General features: G+C 39.3%; 1 protein-coding gene across 2 annotated transcripts in view; it reads right to left on the bottom strand.

Moving 5' to 3' along the window:
* NELL1 (neural EGFL like 1) overlaps positions 1-17,030 on the bottom strand; it is a 963,285-nt gene that overhangs the window by 337,689 nt on the left and 608,566 nt on the right. For both annotated transcript variants that reach the window (XM_017858414.1, XM_017858423.1), the window contains exon 14: positions 16,280-16,402. In XM_017858414.1, the coding sequence (XP_017713903.1) occupies positions 16,280-16,402 (123 nt within the window). The remainder of the gene's footprint in view (positions 1-16,279; positions 16,403-17,030) is intronic.

Here is a 17,030-nt window from a genome sequence, read left to right as displayed (position 1 = left end):
ACTTTATGGTGGAGTTCCATCCAGAGACAGGAAATGTTATCCTGTAGAAATGATGAGGTATTCTCAACCCCTGTTATATTGATTCCAGCTACCTGTCTGCTTAATAAATGCTACAGTGTTGCATTCCACCAAAAGCCAGACTTGGGCTGCTCAACATAACAAAAAAATAATGGAAAATACCATTTCATTTTAAGGGTACCCTGCTGCCTTTCCAGAGATCTCCTCTGTGTGCTTAAGGGTGCAGATTAAAGAGTGTATCAGTTTTTTCATTAATTTAAACCTACACTGAAAGTTTTACAATGGCTGTGGTAGCCACTAACCACAGGTGGCTGCTGAGCACTTGAAATGTGGCTAGTCTGAACTGAGACGTGTCTAACCTGTGTCTAGTACCTTCATAAGGCAGCTTCTAAATACTTTTAAATCACATATGTGGTTCACATTTATCTTTCAACTAAACAGTGCTGTTCTAGAGCCTTTACGTCTTCTACTAATCTCATAGCATTCACATATTATGTGCATGTGCTCATTTTGCTTTGTTTTGGTAAAGATACAGCAAGTCCTCTTCCAAGAAATTCATTACAATTTGCTTTCCTTCTACAAATACAGTCTTCAAAGACGTAACTTAAGTGAAGATACCAAGATTCAGTTTTCTTATCTGTAAAACAAAGAGTTTGCCCTCTAGACCCCAAAGATTGTTTCCCAGCTTTAAGTAATCTAGGAGGCTAAGTCAAAATCATTTTCTACCTCATCTAATTACATCTGCAAAATGGCCTATGCTTCAAAGGGATATGAAAAATTCCTCATCCACACATGTACTTATTTAAGCAAAGTATTCATTTTATGGAATTTTAATATTCTACCTACAGGAAGTATACCTTAGATTTGTTCATTATTCCTAATAAAAAAAACTAAAATTATAGCTAAACTGTTAATAGATATGAATAAATGCTTAAAATTTTGCCATATCCCTGCCCAGTATCTTTCAGAATATACCACATTAAAAAACGGCATCATCCTCAAATGAGTAGGGTCATACAAAAACACAGCCTGAGGGAATCCACATATAATTCTCTGTTGCAAGTTTAAAAAGGACAAATTCCCAAGTTGGGGGAAAAATGATCACTAACAACAGGAAGGGAACTGTCATATTGACAAGTGGGAATCAGTTATATAAGTAATAGAATTATGAAAGGTCCAGGGCGCAGGTGGAGTGTTATTCTATTATGTCACTAGCAGTTCCACTCAAAAGATATTTAATGATTGAGTTCCTTGCACTACTTTCAAGTGACCCATAAAGCAGCTTCTCAATTTTCCTTAAAACTGGCAGGATCAGAGGCTTAGATAAAAAGCAACTGTCTTTAACTTGATTGAAGCCAGAGAGAAGTGGTGATGACATGGTTGGAAAGGATGCGTTTGCTCAACTAGAGAATTCTTTAAACTCTGGATATTCACAGTAATTTTTACATGTAGGCTTACAAGTGATCTTTACAGTGAATCAGCCAGAATCCATTTCAGAAATACACAAGAGGTTTATTTTCTACAAATAATAATGCAGCTAATTTTATTCATGTAGCATTTTACTTACAACAGCAATGTAGCAGAGGCTGCTAGAGCCTACCAATATCTGTGTCCTCCCCTGCTTCCTGGGCACACATAGTTTCTGATTTATTGTTTGGTGTGGCCATGGACTGAGTTCTGGCTAATTCAATGCAAGACAAAAGTGATAGGTGCTACTTTCATGATGGTCCCTAAAAACCTCTTGTGTTTGACCTTTTATTCTTTTCCCATCTTCTGATGGAGTGGTAAGGATTCTGAAAAACAAGAGGAGGTTAGAGCCACAAAACAGAAAGTGACTATATTCCTGAGCCACTGTGTGACACACAACCACTCTCACCATCAGCTGTTAATGAGAAATAAATCATAGAGTATTGTGTTGGACCCCCCTGAAGTTTTGGAGCTTATCTGTTATAGCAGCTACCATGATTTACTTACCTTAGACAAGCACTTTCTCATGTGTTCATCATTTTACCCTAAACATTTTCTCGCTTAGGAGCTGAGGGTGAGAAAAAATTTGAAAATGCCATCATATCTATTAACAGATAAGGAAATGAGGAACAACAGGTCATATGACTGGTTTATTCTCAAAGGACAAGGTGTAACACACGTCCTTGGAAGTAAACATCTAGCTACAAATGAGACAATTAGGCAAAAACAATAGAAACAGACATTGAATTCAGTGGAGCCAGAAGATGGCTGTATTTTAAAGATGAAACACAGCTGAATGAACTCTACCATGAGCATATCTAACTTTATTGCAGAAAGCAAACAGAGTGGCATACATAAGGCTGAAATGAAAAAACAAAACAAAACAAAACAAAACAAAAAAACAACTAATTCTGTTTGAGGTAGAAATAAGCAGAAATGTGAAAACTGGCAAGTGAAAACCACACACATTCTATTGGTCAGTCCTAGTTACACATTCCACCAATATCTGACTGAGGAAAGACTACAGTTAGCACCACCCCCAAATTATGCTGACACTTGTACATTATTTGTAAATGTTTTTAAATTTATCCTTTGTTGCCTTAAAAAAGACCTGAGTCAAGAGAAGCCTCTTGAAGTATCTGGACCAAGCAGACCCAGTAACAGTACTTGGCCTAAGCCTAGGCTAGTTTACATAGCAAAACAGCCATTAAAAGGTAACAGATCTATTTAAGCTAACCTTGCCTTACAATATGGCACCAAACCAGGTGAAATAGTTCTTTGGCTCTACTTAAGGTAAATATTCTGCCCATGAGCTGATATGGACATATCAAGTAGAGCTAGCTGCCATTCTATAATAGTACCAGCTGATAAATACTGTGAATATTTTGCAAATAACTGCTACCCAAACCAGATCATAATCCAGAAGATAGCCTACCTATTGACAATGAAATATTTCAATAATGTTTCCTAAAGTCTCCTGGTCCATGGAGAATCGTTACTAAGGAAAGGAAAACTATCTTATTTTGATTGCTTGAGACAAACTCAATGTTTGGTAGCCTGTTTTAAAATAAAATTGACTGATATATTTATACGGCTTTGTTAATCTTATGGGTCATTTCAGATTTGACAATCATGGTTAACAAACATCTATGTAATTCAGCAAAGTGCAACCTGGAAATGCACTCAAAAGAATCAGCACTTGTCTAAGTGTCAGATTTCCACTCCCTCTGAGATACAAGCTGATCTGATTTAACATGTTTCCCTTAAGCCTCTGGGGATGTAGCTACTGTCTACTGGGCTGCAAACTTTAAAACGTAAGCACTGACTTTGGTAAGTGATGGAAAGTGTTTTAAGTGCATCCAAGAGACTTTTTATTCCCCCACTAGAAAGGCACTTGAAGGAAAAGAATATTAAAGTCCAGGACAAGACTACATCAAGGTCCACCTTGTTAAGCCAAAAGAACACAATCAATATATTGTGTCTTGTGCCACAAAAGCCCCCTGCCTTGCCCCAATCTTGTTAACGCACTATTGTTGGGTTCAAGACTGCAGATACAGCTTTCGTGTCTACCTGCAGTCCTTTATCAAACTGATGAGCATAAATGTCTCTAGGTAATTTAGATGAAATAATTAGTTTTATTTTCTAGTTTGAGACACATTTTTCAAAGAAAACATTATCAGAACTTTATGCATAACCTTCTCTGGGCCTAAACACTCTTCCTTCTCTTAGAACTAAATTGGAATTATGAAGTTCCCCCTCCCACTTTAGGATTATAACTAATATCCCCACATCCAAATTTAGTATCAATGTTTGTTGGTAAGCATTTTGATGACAGAGATTTTACAAAATTTTGAAGTTATTTTAACATTGCTTAACACTGCAGTTAATAATCATGTTAGCAGAACTGCCAATCTACTTTTACAAACAATATGAACAGTATATCTAAAATAGGTAGCATTTCTGGGGGTGGAAGAGTGAGGACGGGAGAAAGTCCTTATCATTTATCTTCTCCAGACTTCAGGAGGGAATGATTGCTTTAAATTTCTTTGCTTTTCTACCCAAGTAATAGCTTTTGCCCTTATGAGGAGGAATGTCTATATGGCAAGTATGATAAATATTCGTTCATGTTTGCCAGAGACCATGGCTCCAGCAAGGCAGAAGCCATTCCTTTTCTTGGACCTCCCACACTCATATGTGATCCCCAAAACTTGCCATTTCTACATCATCCGTAGAGTAAATATCTCAATAGGTCTCTACATCACTTGTTCTACCTTCTCCTCCTACAACTGAGAAGTGAGAAGATGCCAGCCCTGCAGTGGGGTCTGACGGTCCCAGAGAACCAAGAACCATCTATCTTGGTTCACTTGATTCAAGAGAACAAAGATAGATGTGGGACTATGATTCCCACGCTGTCCGATATCTATCCCCTACTGATTCAAACGTATAGAAGTAGAGAAAAAAGTAATGATAGCTCATACCTCCAACAAGCAGTGGTAGGGTACTATTCCATTTTTCTGGAACAAAGTGATCCTGAGTTTATTTACGGTTAAGAGTTAAATGACCCACAGAGAAATGTATTCCATGCTGTTTCAGGCTACATAATTAGAATACTGATCTGAGTCTCATGAATGTTTCCCACTGGTCACAACTAGGCCAGGACACATATGAAAAGACAATGCCCTACTCAAGAGCACATGCTACACTTGGGTGGGTAGATGTATATGGCAGTATCTTGGATCATAAAGTTTGAGTTATTGACTTTCATTTTTTCCAACAAATAGATATTGAGATGATCCATCCCTGTGGTAGGTATGATGGGAAATATAGTAATATACACAACATATGTTAAAAAGGCAATCAGTGCATTAAATAAGGACAGAAAATGACTATCATATGCATAAATATATAAGTATTCTATACATAATGTTTATGAAGTACTACAGAGCAAGAACCACCATAGGTTCTAAGAGAGATGTAATGATATCAGTAAAGATGGTAAGGAGAAAAAATTCAGTGGATTTTTCATTGTGCTAATAATAATAGTGACAATTGCTAATGTCTACTGAGCAACTACTATGTTCCAAGCACTAACATAAGTACCATAAGTGTATTATCTCATTTGATTTTTACAGTCATGTGAAGTAAGTACCCTTACAGTTCTCCTTTAAAGATAAAGAAACTGAGGTTTAGAGAAATAAACTATGTGTTGAGGTATGTTCTTTTACAGTCACCTTTCACAGGTGGAAAAAACTGAATTTTTTAAAAATGTAGTTACTTGCTTAAGGTCACATAACTAGTAAATAGAAATACCAGAATATGAACCCAAAGTGTCTTCCTCCAAAGCCCATGCACCTAATGGTTATAATAGAATTCTCTTTTTATCAGCAACAACTCTTACAACAGTCTCTTCAGTTTTCCATTTTAGTTAAGAATTGGGTCTTCTGCTGCCCTCTCAGGCAGAAGCTATACTTTTCTCTATAATTCTTTGAACTTCAGAAAAGAGGGTGAATACTTTTGTTTCCCATTTTCATTTTAAGACTAGTTCCTTTTTCTCCAGCAAAGCCCCTTTCTCCTTTGAAGCTCATTTTGCCACTTCCCCCAACCTGTCAATTTCCACTACAGCCTCTCATTTATTAAAGTGTCTCTTCTCTGGTAATCCTTCTCAGTGATTTCAGCACCTATCCTAACCTCATTCTTCAATACATGACTGCATTTTATATTTTATTGAGAAAATAGAAGTTATCATATTAAAACATCTCATCTTTTCACCATCAAATCCACAGCCTCCAAAATTCTACATCTAGCTTTTTTAGGGCAACATTCCGTGGAGAGATGATCATGGGTTAAACTAAAGCAAAGTTATGGGAATGATAAGAAATAGCTGAACTTGTGGTATTCTGAAGGGAGAGATGATAGACTTGTTGATGGGTTAATAACAAACCTGAGAGAGAGAAATCAAAGAAAACACTTAGATTGTTTTATCTGAGCAAATCCTAGTCAATGGTAATCCCATTGTCTATGATGGGAAAGAAGTATAAATGAGAAATCTACTATGTGTAGAAGGAATCAAGGATTCCGTTTGGTTGTGCTAGGTTTGAGATACTTGTAAGGGGTCCAAGTGGACATTTCAAGTAGATCACTGATTATGTGACTCTGGAGAAATCAGAGAAGAGGTTGGGGCTGAAGATATAAATTTAATAGTCATTACCATATAGATGGTATTTAAAGCCATTATATTTGGACACAATTACCTAGGCAAAGAAAAAGAGAGGAAATGTTGAGCCAGTACAGCATTTACTGACTAGTAAGAATCCATCAAATAATCAGAGGAGGTGCCTGAGACATAAAGAAACCCAGGAGAATATGAGCATCTGTGAAATAAAATGTTTACAGAATAAAAGGAAGGATTGATGATTTTAAATGCTTCAGAGAGGTTTGGTTCCATTCAGACTATAGTCTGATCATTGGACTACCTTTGTCTTTTTCCAATTAGATAGCCTAGCATAGTGCCTGGCTCATCATAAGTACACAGTGAATATTTGTTCAATAATTTCTATGATGATTGCCTTGATTTATAAATTCATTCCAGCAAGTAAAAACAATTAATGATATTATAGATGGGCATTCTAAGAAGAGAAAAGGGATAGAATTATAAAACTAAAGAGAAGAGGCACATGTAAGAAAAACAGACTCATTCAGTTTTGTGGAAAGGGGGTACTTGAAATTAAATCTAGAACAATGTTTTCGAGTCCTTTTGTAAAGAGCCTTGAATATCTTAGAATGTTGATCATCCCAAAGAGACTTAATCAAAAAATTAAATGCCCGGGGTACTATACAAAACTAAGTAACAAGGAGAATTACAGAAAATGTATGTTGTTTCTTTCTACCTTGATAACATGATTGCAGATCCTATAGTCTCAAGGTACAGGTAGTTACCCAAATTGAATGTTCTGGAGAATGAGCAGGGTGGCTCAGCCATAGTCCTGTGCCTTGCCCTCCTAGGGACTAATTCCTGGTTCCCATGGACAAGAAATATATTAATAGCTGAAGGCTGTATCATAACAGATCTCAGGAAAAGGGGTAAAAAGCTTTAATAAAATATTTGGCCAATATATCAGTAAAAATCAGCCCATAGATGTTTTACAGATTTGAAGGATGTGAAATCGCCAATCTACAGTCCCTAAGTCATGCAGTAAAACTTTGTTTACACTAGCCTTTCTTCAAAAGGCAAACTATGGGCAAAAGTATATTTCTGCCTGGTAGCTTGTAGGCCTTCTTTTATTTCTTAACATGTGTTTAGCAACTTGTCATGTCCCTCTGTTGCCTTGACTGTCCAGCATGTTCAGTACCTCTCAGCTCTAAACCCAGCTCATAATATAATTGCAGAATAACTGAATGAGTCTAAAAAGGGTCAATAAGTAAGATTTTAAAATAGACATTATGCAAAAAGGAAGCTAGACTTAGCCTAATTATTGCCTCTCAAATTAGGCCAAAGGATTTGATCATTTCTGGTATGACTATATTTAGTGTCTATAGGACTTTCAGTATCTATAGGCATTAAACATAACATGACTAAATTTTCTGTATGCAACAGACAATGTCTTTGAACTTAAATAACAGGTCCACTGATGATTTTTTCAAAACTATTAAAATACTATTACATAAAAATTCACTTCACAATTTTAATTTTTCTTCAATTTTTCAGAATAATGGTGTAGATTCTGCAGTAATACACCAAGCTACAAGAGCAGAGTTGATTTGCATTAAATCAACTGGCCAATTCTCATTTTGCATCTATGTATTTACTGAGCACCCATTATGCACAAGGTTTTATGTGGCAAAGGCTGAAATACAAACAGCTAAGTTTAGCAAGACATAATACATTGACTACTACAAGCAAAATTGAGAGAACAATTTATTCTGACTCAGTAGATCAAGGAAAAATGGGATTTGAGCTGGACCATGAGGGATGAATAGGATTTCAATTGGAAGAAGAGAGGATAGAATAAAGCACTCCAGTATAATAAATGATCCCAAGGAGAAGGAAAAGGGCCATGAAATCATCCATCTGGCCTGGTCTGTTGGGAAAATGATCTGTTAACTCTCAGGTGTGACTGGCAAGGTAATGGGGAAAGATGATATCACAAGAGATGAGGTTCAAACTATTCATATGGGACCACATGTCACAGGGCTTTGAGTGCTTTGCTAATAAATTTAGACTTCATTCAAAAAAAATAGATTAAGAGAAAAAAATGTATGTTTTTTCCATCATTTTGTAGCCCACTCCTTCAGTCTATACCCATTTAAGCACGACATTAGGGTTCTGCATACTCTTGACAAACTAATTCTTACAACTGTATGTTAAAAATTTGTATCCCTGTGTTAAGAGCACTTTGTGATAACTGATTAAACTTAACTAAAAGGGATTTTTGTCATCCACGTTCACATCAATCTTGTCTTTATGCTTATGATTTATGGTCAAATCATCCAATAGTTCTAAAGAAATTTGAAAGTCAAATTTCTTACAGTAACATCACCTGGTCCAATTATTTCAATATGACACTTAAGAGAAGCTTAAACACTGCCAAAGGTATACCTCCCCGCTCCATCAGCCTCTATAGGTGGAAAATTTTAACTGGCTCTAATTACAATGAGCATAGTCCGCACTTGCTGCAAAGATTCTTCTGACCGATTGAGTCTGACCTTAAGCCACCTCTAATCTATCTACTTTCTGACTTTATAAATCAATCCTATGTGGGGTACAGTCTCAAATCCTTTCTTAAACTGTTACGAAATTGCTCTATAACCAGAAGAGCACTCTTAGAAATATGCTCACAATCCTCCCCTGATTTTCAATATGAATGTGTTTTTACAAACAGACCTGACCCTAATCGAGCCAAACTATTCCCTGATATCAGACAGTCTTGGCCCTCAACATTCTTTCCAATATTTTGTCTAAAAAAACGCACCTAAGGGCAGAATTTTAGACTGGCACCTTCCCGAATTCTTCCTCATTACATTAACCACATTTCAAAACTATGTCTAGAGTGTTGTAAGTACTTTTGCCAAAGGCTTCCTATTCCTCTTGCTTTCTTAAAACTCCGCAAATTTCATCTTCTCTGATTCACAGTCCAGTAGTTTATATAGTTTATTATCCTTGGTGATACCTTAGTATAACAACTTACCTTTCTATTCTCCCTCTCCCTCTCCCTTTCTCTCATATTGCCTGTGAGCCTCTGAAAAACATCTTTGTACATGTGAGATGTCTGTTTGACTTATTTAATTCAGGATTGTGTTTACATCTTTAGCATGATCTGTCACATTAATCTTTCTGTCTATATCAAACCTCTGGCCTTCTGTTTCTGCCTTTCTGTGTTTTCCTTGTACACAGTTTATCCAGCAACTCATCAAACAGAAATTTCCAGGATGCAGCTTGTCTGCACATGCACTCAATGCAAACATACTCATAATGAATGGTTTCAGAGAACTACAGGAATCTGAAGAGCCTTAGAATAAAGATTTTCCCTATGTTCCTGGAGTTTCTACAGTGACCTGAATTTTATTGTAGTGATTTTATTTGAAAGGCAGTCAACATTAAAGTTGGTTTGAAGATTTCTTGAGAGAACGGGAGGTACTTGATTCAATTTCCCTGTCCTAGGCCCAATCATGGTACACTGGTCAGGGAGTGAGAAACCCCAAAGTTGGTGGGCCACATGAATGTACCAAGTGGCAAGATGGGCCTGAAGCTCCCATAGGGTTAACATTCATCCCCAAAATATCCCCAAACATAAGGGAGCAATATTCAATAGCAAATACAAAACTCCATGACAGGAGAAGAGAAAGATCATGGGAAAAAATTTAAAGCTTTTTATTTTAGTATCTTTAATTAGCAAGTTTTTCCTGCTTTTCAAACAAGGAGCCCATGCTTGCACTTTTCTCTGGGTTCTGCAAATTACAGAGTTAGTTTGCCAGTGGATTTCTATTACTTGCAACCAAAGGAATCCTAACTAATGCATATGCTTTTCGCATAGCTCTGTATTTTGAGTAATTCTTTACAATCCTCTTTCACACAAGATAATACCATTTTGTAAATGTTCTGTTGGGTTGGAAGAATTTGTTCAAATCTTTCTCCAACACTAAATGGTGAAATCCCCAGGGCCTTGTCTTACTTGATTTTGCTCTTTTGGTGCCCAGACACAGAATTCACACTCACTGAATGTTTTATAAATAAATGTCAATATTATCAGTCATTAAGACAAGAATGCTTTCAAAGATCACCACATTCTATCCAGAACTAATGACAGGTAAGAGAGAAGACTTCGTCTATCAGCTGCATATTGACAACTGCCTAGTTAAAGCTCACTTTCTGTTTTGGCATTAATGCAGGACTGGGAAAGCAGATAAACACTCTGCAGATGATAAGCCTAACCTTCATGTCAGGTAATGCAAATCTGACTTGAAACTGTTTGCAAGCGTTTTGTCCATTTAAACTCAAATGCCAAAATATTGAGCAAAACATATTGCAGAGTTTCAGAATGATTTTAGTCTATTTATTACGTGAGCAATTTTTAAAAAAATTCTAGATTGTCATTGTACACTGTCTTCCCTTTCTATTTTCTCTTTAGTTTCTAGTTAGAATACAATGTATGTGAGAGAGAGTTAAATGATAAACAGCCAAGGGAGGAAGAGGAAAGAAAAAGAGAAGGAAAAGGGGGAGGAAAAAGAAAAGGAGGAAAGGGAGGGAAAAAACTAAAAGCAGTTCCACTAGTTGACTTAAATCACACTCAACTACGTCTTACTTAAAATTTACTTGTGAAATAGAATAACAGCATCAACTTCTCAAGATGATGGTGGGAACTAAATGAGATAACATATACGAATACACACATCAAGGTGTCTTGCACATACTTAAGAGTTTTTGTAGCTGAACGAGTATTTTCCCTCCAAAAGAAGCAAAGATGCCTTACATGGGCATCAACCACCACGGAAGCCCATCTGAGAGAATTCACACCAATTAGTATTGTTTTAGAAATTGCTGTCTTACGTAATGCTTATTAAAAGGCACATTAACTGTTTACTTCTAACCAAATTTAGTCAAGTCTATGAACAATACCATGTCTATCTAGAAAAGCTTTCTATATTTAACACTTAAAAAGACTTAGTTGGCCGGGCGCTGGAGCTCACACCTGTAATCCCAGCACTTTGGGAGGCCGAGGCAGGCGGATCACGAGGTCAGGAGATCGAGACCATCCTGGCGAACACGGTGAAACCCCGTCTCTACTAAAATACAAAAAAAAAAAAAAAAAAAAAAAGCTGTGCGTGGTGGCGGGCGCCTGTAGTCCCAGCTATTCAGGAGGCTGAGGCAGGAGATGACGTGAAACCGGGAGGCGGAGCTTGCAGTGAGCCAAGATCACACCACTACACTCCACCCTCCACAACAGAGCGAGACTGCGTCTCTAAAAATAAAAAGACTTAGTTTCGCTGAGAGCAGTGCCTCATGCCTGTAATCCCAGTCCTTTGGGGAGCTGAGGCAGGCAAATCACTTGAGGTCAGGAGTTAGAAACCAGTCTGGCCAACGTGGTGAAACCCCATCTCTACTAAAAATACAGAAATTAGCCGAGCGTGGTGGGGCACGTCTGCAATCCCAGCTACTCAGTAACTGAGGCAGGATAATCACTGGAAGCCAGGAGGTGGTTACAACGAGCTGAGATCAAGCCACCGCACTCCAGTCTGGGTGACAGAGCAAGACCCTGTCTCAAAAAAATAAAAAGTAAAAATAAAAAAGACTTAGTTCAAGTTGTCTGGTTATTCTTGTCCAACTACCACTGTAAATGTTTGAGTTACAGGTGGCAAAGTTAACTATAAAGTGTATGTCCTGAAATTGAGACACAAATTTGGTTATTTCAGGCAGAAGACCATAAACTGCCATCCTCCTCCTCCTCCTCTTCTTCTTTCTTCTTTATCATAAGACTAATACTAGTCTTTAGTTTATATAGCATTTTATAGTTTAAAACACCAAATATGTATTCCCTTAGTGATTCTATGCAATAATACTGTGTCTGGAATTGGTGGGTTCTTGGTCTCACTGACTTCAAGAATGAAGCTACGGACCCTTGCGGTGTTATAGTTCTTAAAGATGGTGTGTCGGGAGTTTGTTCCTTCAGACATTCAGATGTGTCTGGAGCTACTTCTTTCTGGTGAGTTCGTGGTTTTGCTGTCAGGAGTGAAGCTGCAGACCTTCGTGGTGAGTGTTACAGCTCATAAAGGCAGTGTGGACCCACACAGTGAGCAGCAGCAAGATTTATTGCAAGAGTGAAAGAACAAACCTTCCACAGACTGGAAAGGGACCAGAACAGGTTGCCTGGTTCCGGCAGCCTGCTTTTATTCCCTTATCTGGCCCCCCCACAGCCTGCTGACTGGTCCATCTTACAGAGAGCTGATTGGTCTATTTTACAGAGGGCTGATTGGTCTGTTTTGACACAGGGCTGATTGGTACGTTTATAATCCTTGAGCTAGACACAGAGTGCTAGACAGAAAAGTTCTGTAAATCACCACTAGGTTAGCTAGACACAGAGTTAGCTAGATACAGAGTACCGATTGGTGTATTTACAAACCTTGAACTAGACACAGAATGCTGATTGGTGCATTTACAATCCTTGAGCTAGACACAGAGTTCTAGACAGGTAAGTTCTCCGAGTCCCACTAGGTTAGCTAGATACAGAGTGCTGATTGGTGCACATACATTCCTCTGGCTAAATATAAAAGTTCTCCAAGTCTCCACTCCGCTCAGGAGGGCCAGCTGCTTTCACCCAGTGGATCCTGCAGCTCGGGCTGCAGGTGCGAGCTACCCGCTGCGGTCCCCAGCAAGCGGCCTGCCAACTTCCGCACTCCTCAGCCCTTGGGCAGGGATGGGACCAGGCAGCACGGAGCAGGGGGCGGCGCCCAGGGAGGCTCAGGCCACGCAGGAGCCCACCACAGTTGGGGGGAGCTCAGACATGGCGGGCTGCAGGTCCTGAACCCTGCCTGGCGGGGAGGCAGCTAAGGCCTGGGGAGAATTTGAGTGCAGCCCTGGCACTACGGGGGGACCCCGCACAACCTCCACAGCTGCTGGCCCAGGTGCTAAGCCCCTCGCTGCCCTGGATCTGCAGCACCCGTCTGCGGCTCTGTGTGCAGCCAGCCTGGCCCTCCTCCATGCCTACCGGAACTCACACTGGCCCGGGAGCGCAGCACCAGTTCCTGCCCACGCCTCTCCTTCCACACCTCCCTGCAAGCAGAAGGAGGAGGCGCAGGCCTCAGCCAGCCCAGAGAGGGGCTCCCACGCTGCAGTAGCGGGCTGAAGGGCTCCTCAAGCACTGCCAGAGTGGACACCCGGGCTGAGGAGGCGCTGGAGGAGGCGCTGAGAGTGAGGGTTACTAGCACATTGTCACCTCTCAATACTGTTAGATAAATAGGGAAAGTAATACTAATCTATATATAGATAGATAGATTTTTTTTTTTTTTTGAGATGGAGTCTTGCTCCCTCCCCAGGCTGGAGTGCAGTAGCATGATCTCGGCTCACTGCAACCTCTGCCTCCCAGGTTCGAGCGATTCTCCTGCCTCAAGCCTCCCCAGTACCTGGGATTACAGGCACACACCATGCCCAGGTAATGTTTGTTTTTGGTTTGTTTTGGTTTGGTTTGGTTTGGTTTGGTTTGTAGTAGAGATGGGGTTTCGTCATATTGGCCAGGCTAGTGTGGAACTCCTGACCTCAGGTGATCCACCCACCTCGGCCTCCCAAAGCGCTGGGATTACAGGCGTGAGCCACCGTGCCCGGCCCTAACCAAATTTTAATATGTAATATGTAAAAATATAAAAGTTACAATTCCCCAATAATGAAAGCAGGTGCAAAGTACCAGTAGTGAAAGCAGGTATAGAGTACAAGCTCTTTATCCAATTGTTCAGCTACGCCACATTGCTTTCCCATGTAGCATTTATAAAACACAAGACTTTTCCTTGCTGAGGTCAGCACAATTGATTATGAGAATGTCTTTAAGAAAATTATTTTTCCTAATTCATAACTTTCAAGGGAAGATATGTTTCCCCTCACAGTCTGTGGACACCAGGAACATTATTTGTACTCATATTTTTTCATAGCTAGACTTAGAAAATTCTACAAAGGTGAAACCACCACTTATCACAATGGCAAGAGAGGACTTGGCAAATACAAACTCACAGGACAAGGGCAATTAATATTATTTTATGAGGTAACATAATTCTGAAAAAAGTGCATTAAAATCCCTATGTTGCTCCTCAGATTTATAGCACTAGCATGCAGTGGGCTTGATAATCCATGGAATTACATTAACGTTTTTGTTTCTTTTTTTTTGCTTTGGAAATTTCCTTAGCCTTTTAAAAAGGCTGAGCACTCGTTTATTTGCTTCAGGGTACTTTAGAAAAAATACACATGAATATTCACATAAAAAAGACCATTGGAAGAAATGCAAATAATATGGAATTCATAGCAATAAGTGAATTTTCTTTTTTCACACACCCATGGGTAACAAGGTGACTAGTTTGCATGTTTCCAGTCTTTATGTATTTACATAAATATGTAGATAGATATTTATAAATATTAACTTAAGTATTTAATGACACTATATTGCTCTGAACTTGACTTTATTTTTTTTCTCAAAAATATGTAGGGTATCTTTCAATGTGACGTGTATGTGTATGTGTTTGTGTGTGTGCATGTGTGTACATACAAATGTTTAGAGTTTTAAACTACAGCATTCTACTCTATAAAATGAATATGCCAAAATAAATGTAATCATTCCAAGACTGATGGATATTTTGGTTGTTTCCAGTTTTCAGTGAATACACAGTGCTGCAAAAAAACACTCTACATACTTTTCCCCCTCTTCATGAACCTGTGCTTTTTTAGAATGAATTTCAAGAGGTAAAATTGATGGAATCAATAGAATACATACTTTGAATGTTGATAAATTTTGTCAAATTGCTGTTAAAAAAAAAACAAAGAGTTTTACCAATTTACACTCACCATCATGTATTAGGCTTTCTGCTTACCTCACCTTAACCAACACAGAATAAAATCAATCTTTTAAAATTCCTCCCCAATCCAATCCATAAATATAGTTACTTAGTCACTGTAAATTATTTTTCACTCATTACCAGCATTTCAGCCCTGCAGAGGAATACTGACAATGTGTTTACTATGTATCTTTGGGCAAGTTACTTAACCTCTCTGTGTCTCAATTTTATCGCTTCTAAAATGAGGATAATAATACCTACCTCATAGGATGTCTTTTGTTTTCTTGTTAATGTTGCCTATTTTTTCATTATGATTGTGCCTTTCCTCTTTGGTGATCTGGTGAGTTAACACATAGTAAACAAGCACCTACTGCGTGCAAGGCACGACTCTAAACGGCAGAGACAATAGGGGGACAATATCAAGTGTTCACTGTCATGGAGCTTACATCCTAGTGGGGAGGCAGATAACACAGAGACAAGCAAACACATAAACATGTAATGTTATGTCAGGTTGTGTTTGTGAAGAAAAAAATCGAGCACGGTGTGGGCTAAGAAGTACTAAGGTGCTATTTTAGATAGGGTGGTCAAAGAACATTTCTGTGATGCGGGGACATTTGAGTACAGACATGAAAGAGATGAGCATTAAGGCTGAGGCAACAGCAATGCTGAAGGAATAACAGGGACCCAGTAGGCTGAGGCAAAGGGATTGAGGGTGAGAAGAAAGAGAAGTGTCAGCTGTGAGGAGCCAGGGAGCAGATGCTGAATGCCGTCATAAGTACCAGAAGGAGGAATTTTAATTTTATTCTAAATGCTAAGGGAAGCCAGAGCACTGGCCTCTGAATTGATAAACTGCTGCAAGACACTGAGCAAGGCTAAAACTGTGAGTTTCCTACCCAAGCAGGTACCTCAAGTGTGGAGAGAAACAGTGTCCACTTGTTCTTCAGGGAAAGCTCACAGGAAAGAAAAGCCCACATCCACAATCAAAGCTTCCCTCACAAACTCACGCCAAGAGGCAAAGCTGAACAGAGCCATCAAGTTATGTAACTGTGCCCCTGACCCACACCTATACCTTTTTCTTTCAACTCAAAAGCTAAATCTAAAGCATTTTTCTTTTTCCCTGATACACAGTACCCTTGCCAGTTGATAAACCAGGAGCAGGAACCCTGGCTGTGTTCCACCAAGAGTTACCAAGAAGGTCTGACACACGAGTGCCAAGAGCCCAGGCAGAATGGCTGCTCACAACTCACCCCTAAGGCAGTAAGCCTACCTCTGCAGATGGTCCCATTCCCCACGTAGCCCGGTTTGCAGGTGCAGCTGTGTCCCTGGACAGTGTTGGTGCAGATGGCATTCTCGTCACAGTTGTGCTGGCCGCTGCCACATTCATCGTGTTCTGTTTCCAGGGTGAGAGAAAAAGAGAAACACCTTTTCTTAAGTTGGAATTACTGGTATTGGGAAACGTAGCTGGAATTCACCAAATAAGAATGACAGTGACTACCACATGTCACTACCTTACTATGTGCCTAAAAGTTCCTGTTGAAATCTAAACTCTGAAAGAAAGATGTTATTATCCCTACTTTGCAGGTAAAGAAACAGTGTCAGAGAAGTCAAACAACTCCTGTCCGTCACACAATTGGTAAGTGCTGCGCTAAGGCTGTTGTTTCTTCCACCTTCTGAAAAGGTTTTCACAGAGATTCCAAGGTAATGGCTCTCAATAGGGGGAATTTTGCACTGCCTCACCCTGCAAACATTTGATATATTAGGGGGTATTTTTGGTTGCCATTATTGGGAACAGGAGGTGATACTGAAACCTAGGGAATAAAGGCCAGGAATGCTGCTAAGCATTGTACGATGTGCAGGACTGCTCAAAACAACGAACTAGCCAGCCTAGAACCTCCACAATGCTGAAAAATGTCCACAATTGGAAACCTTCCCCTCAGGTTACAAAAAAGAGAAGAGAAGAGAAGAGAAGAGAAGGGAGAGGGGAGAGGGGAGAAGGGAGAAGGAAAAGGGGAGGGGAG

Source organism: Rhinopithecus bieti, unplaced genomic scaffold, assembly GCF_001698545.2.
Source record: "Rhinopithecus bieti isolate Rb0 unplaced genomic scaffold, ASM169854v2 scaffold_2350, whole genome shotgun sequence".
NCBI classification, from domain to species: Eukaryota; Metazoa; Chordata; class Mammalia; order Primates; family Cercopithecidae; genus Rhinopithecus; species Rhinopithecus bieti.
Note: the sequence above shows the minus strand (reverse complement) of the source record. Positions and strands in the feature narration are given on the sequence as shown.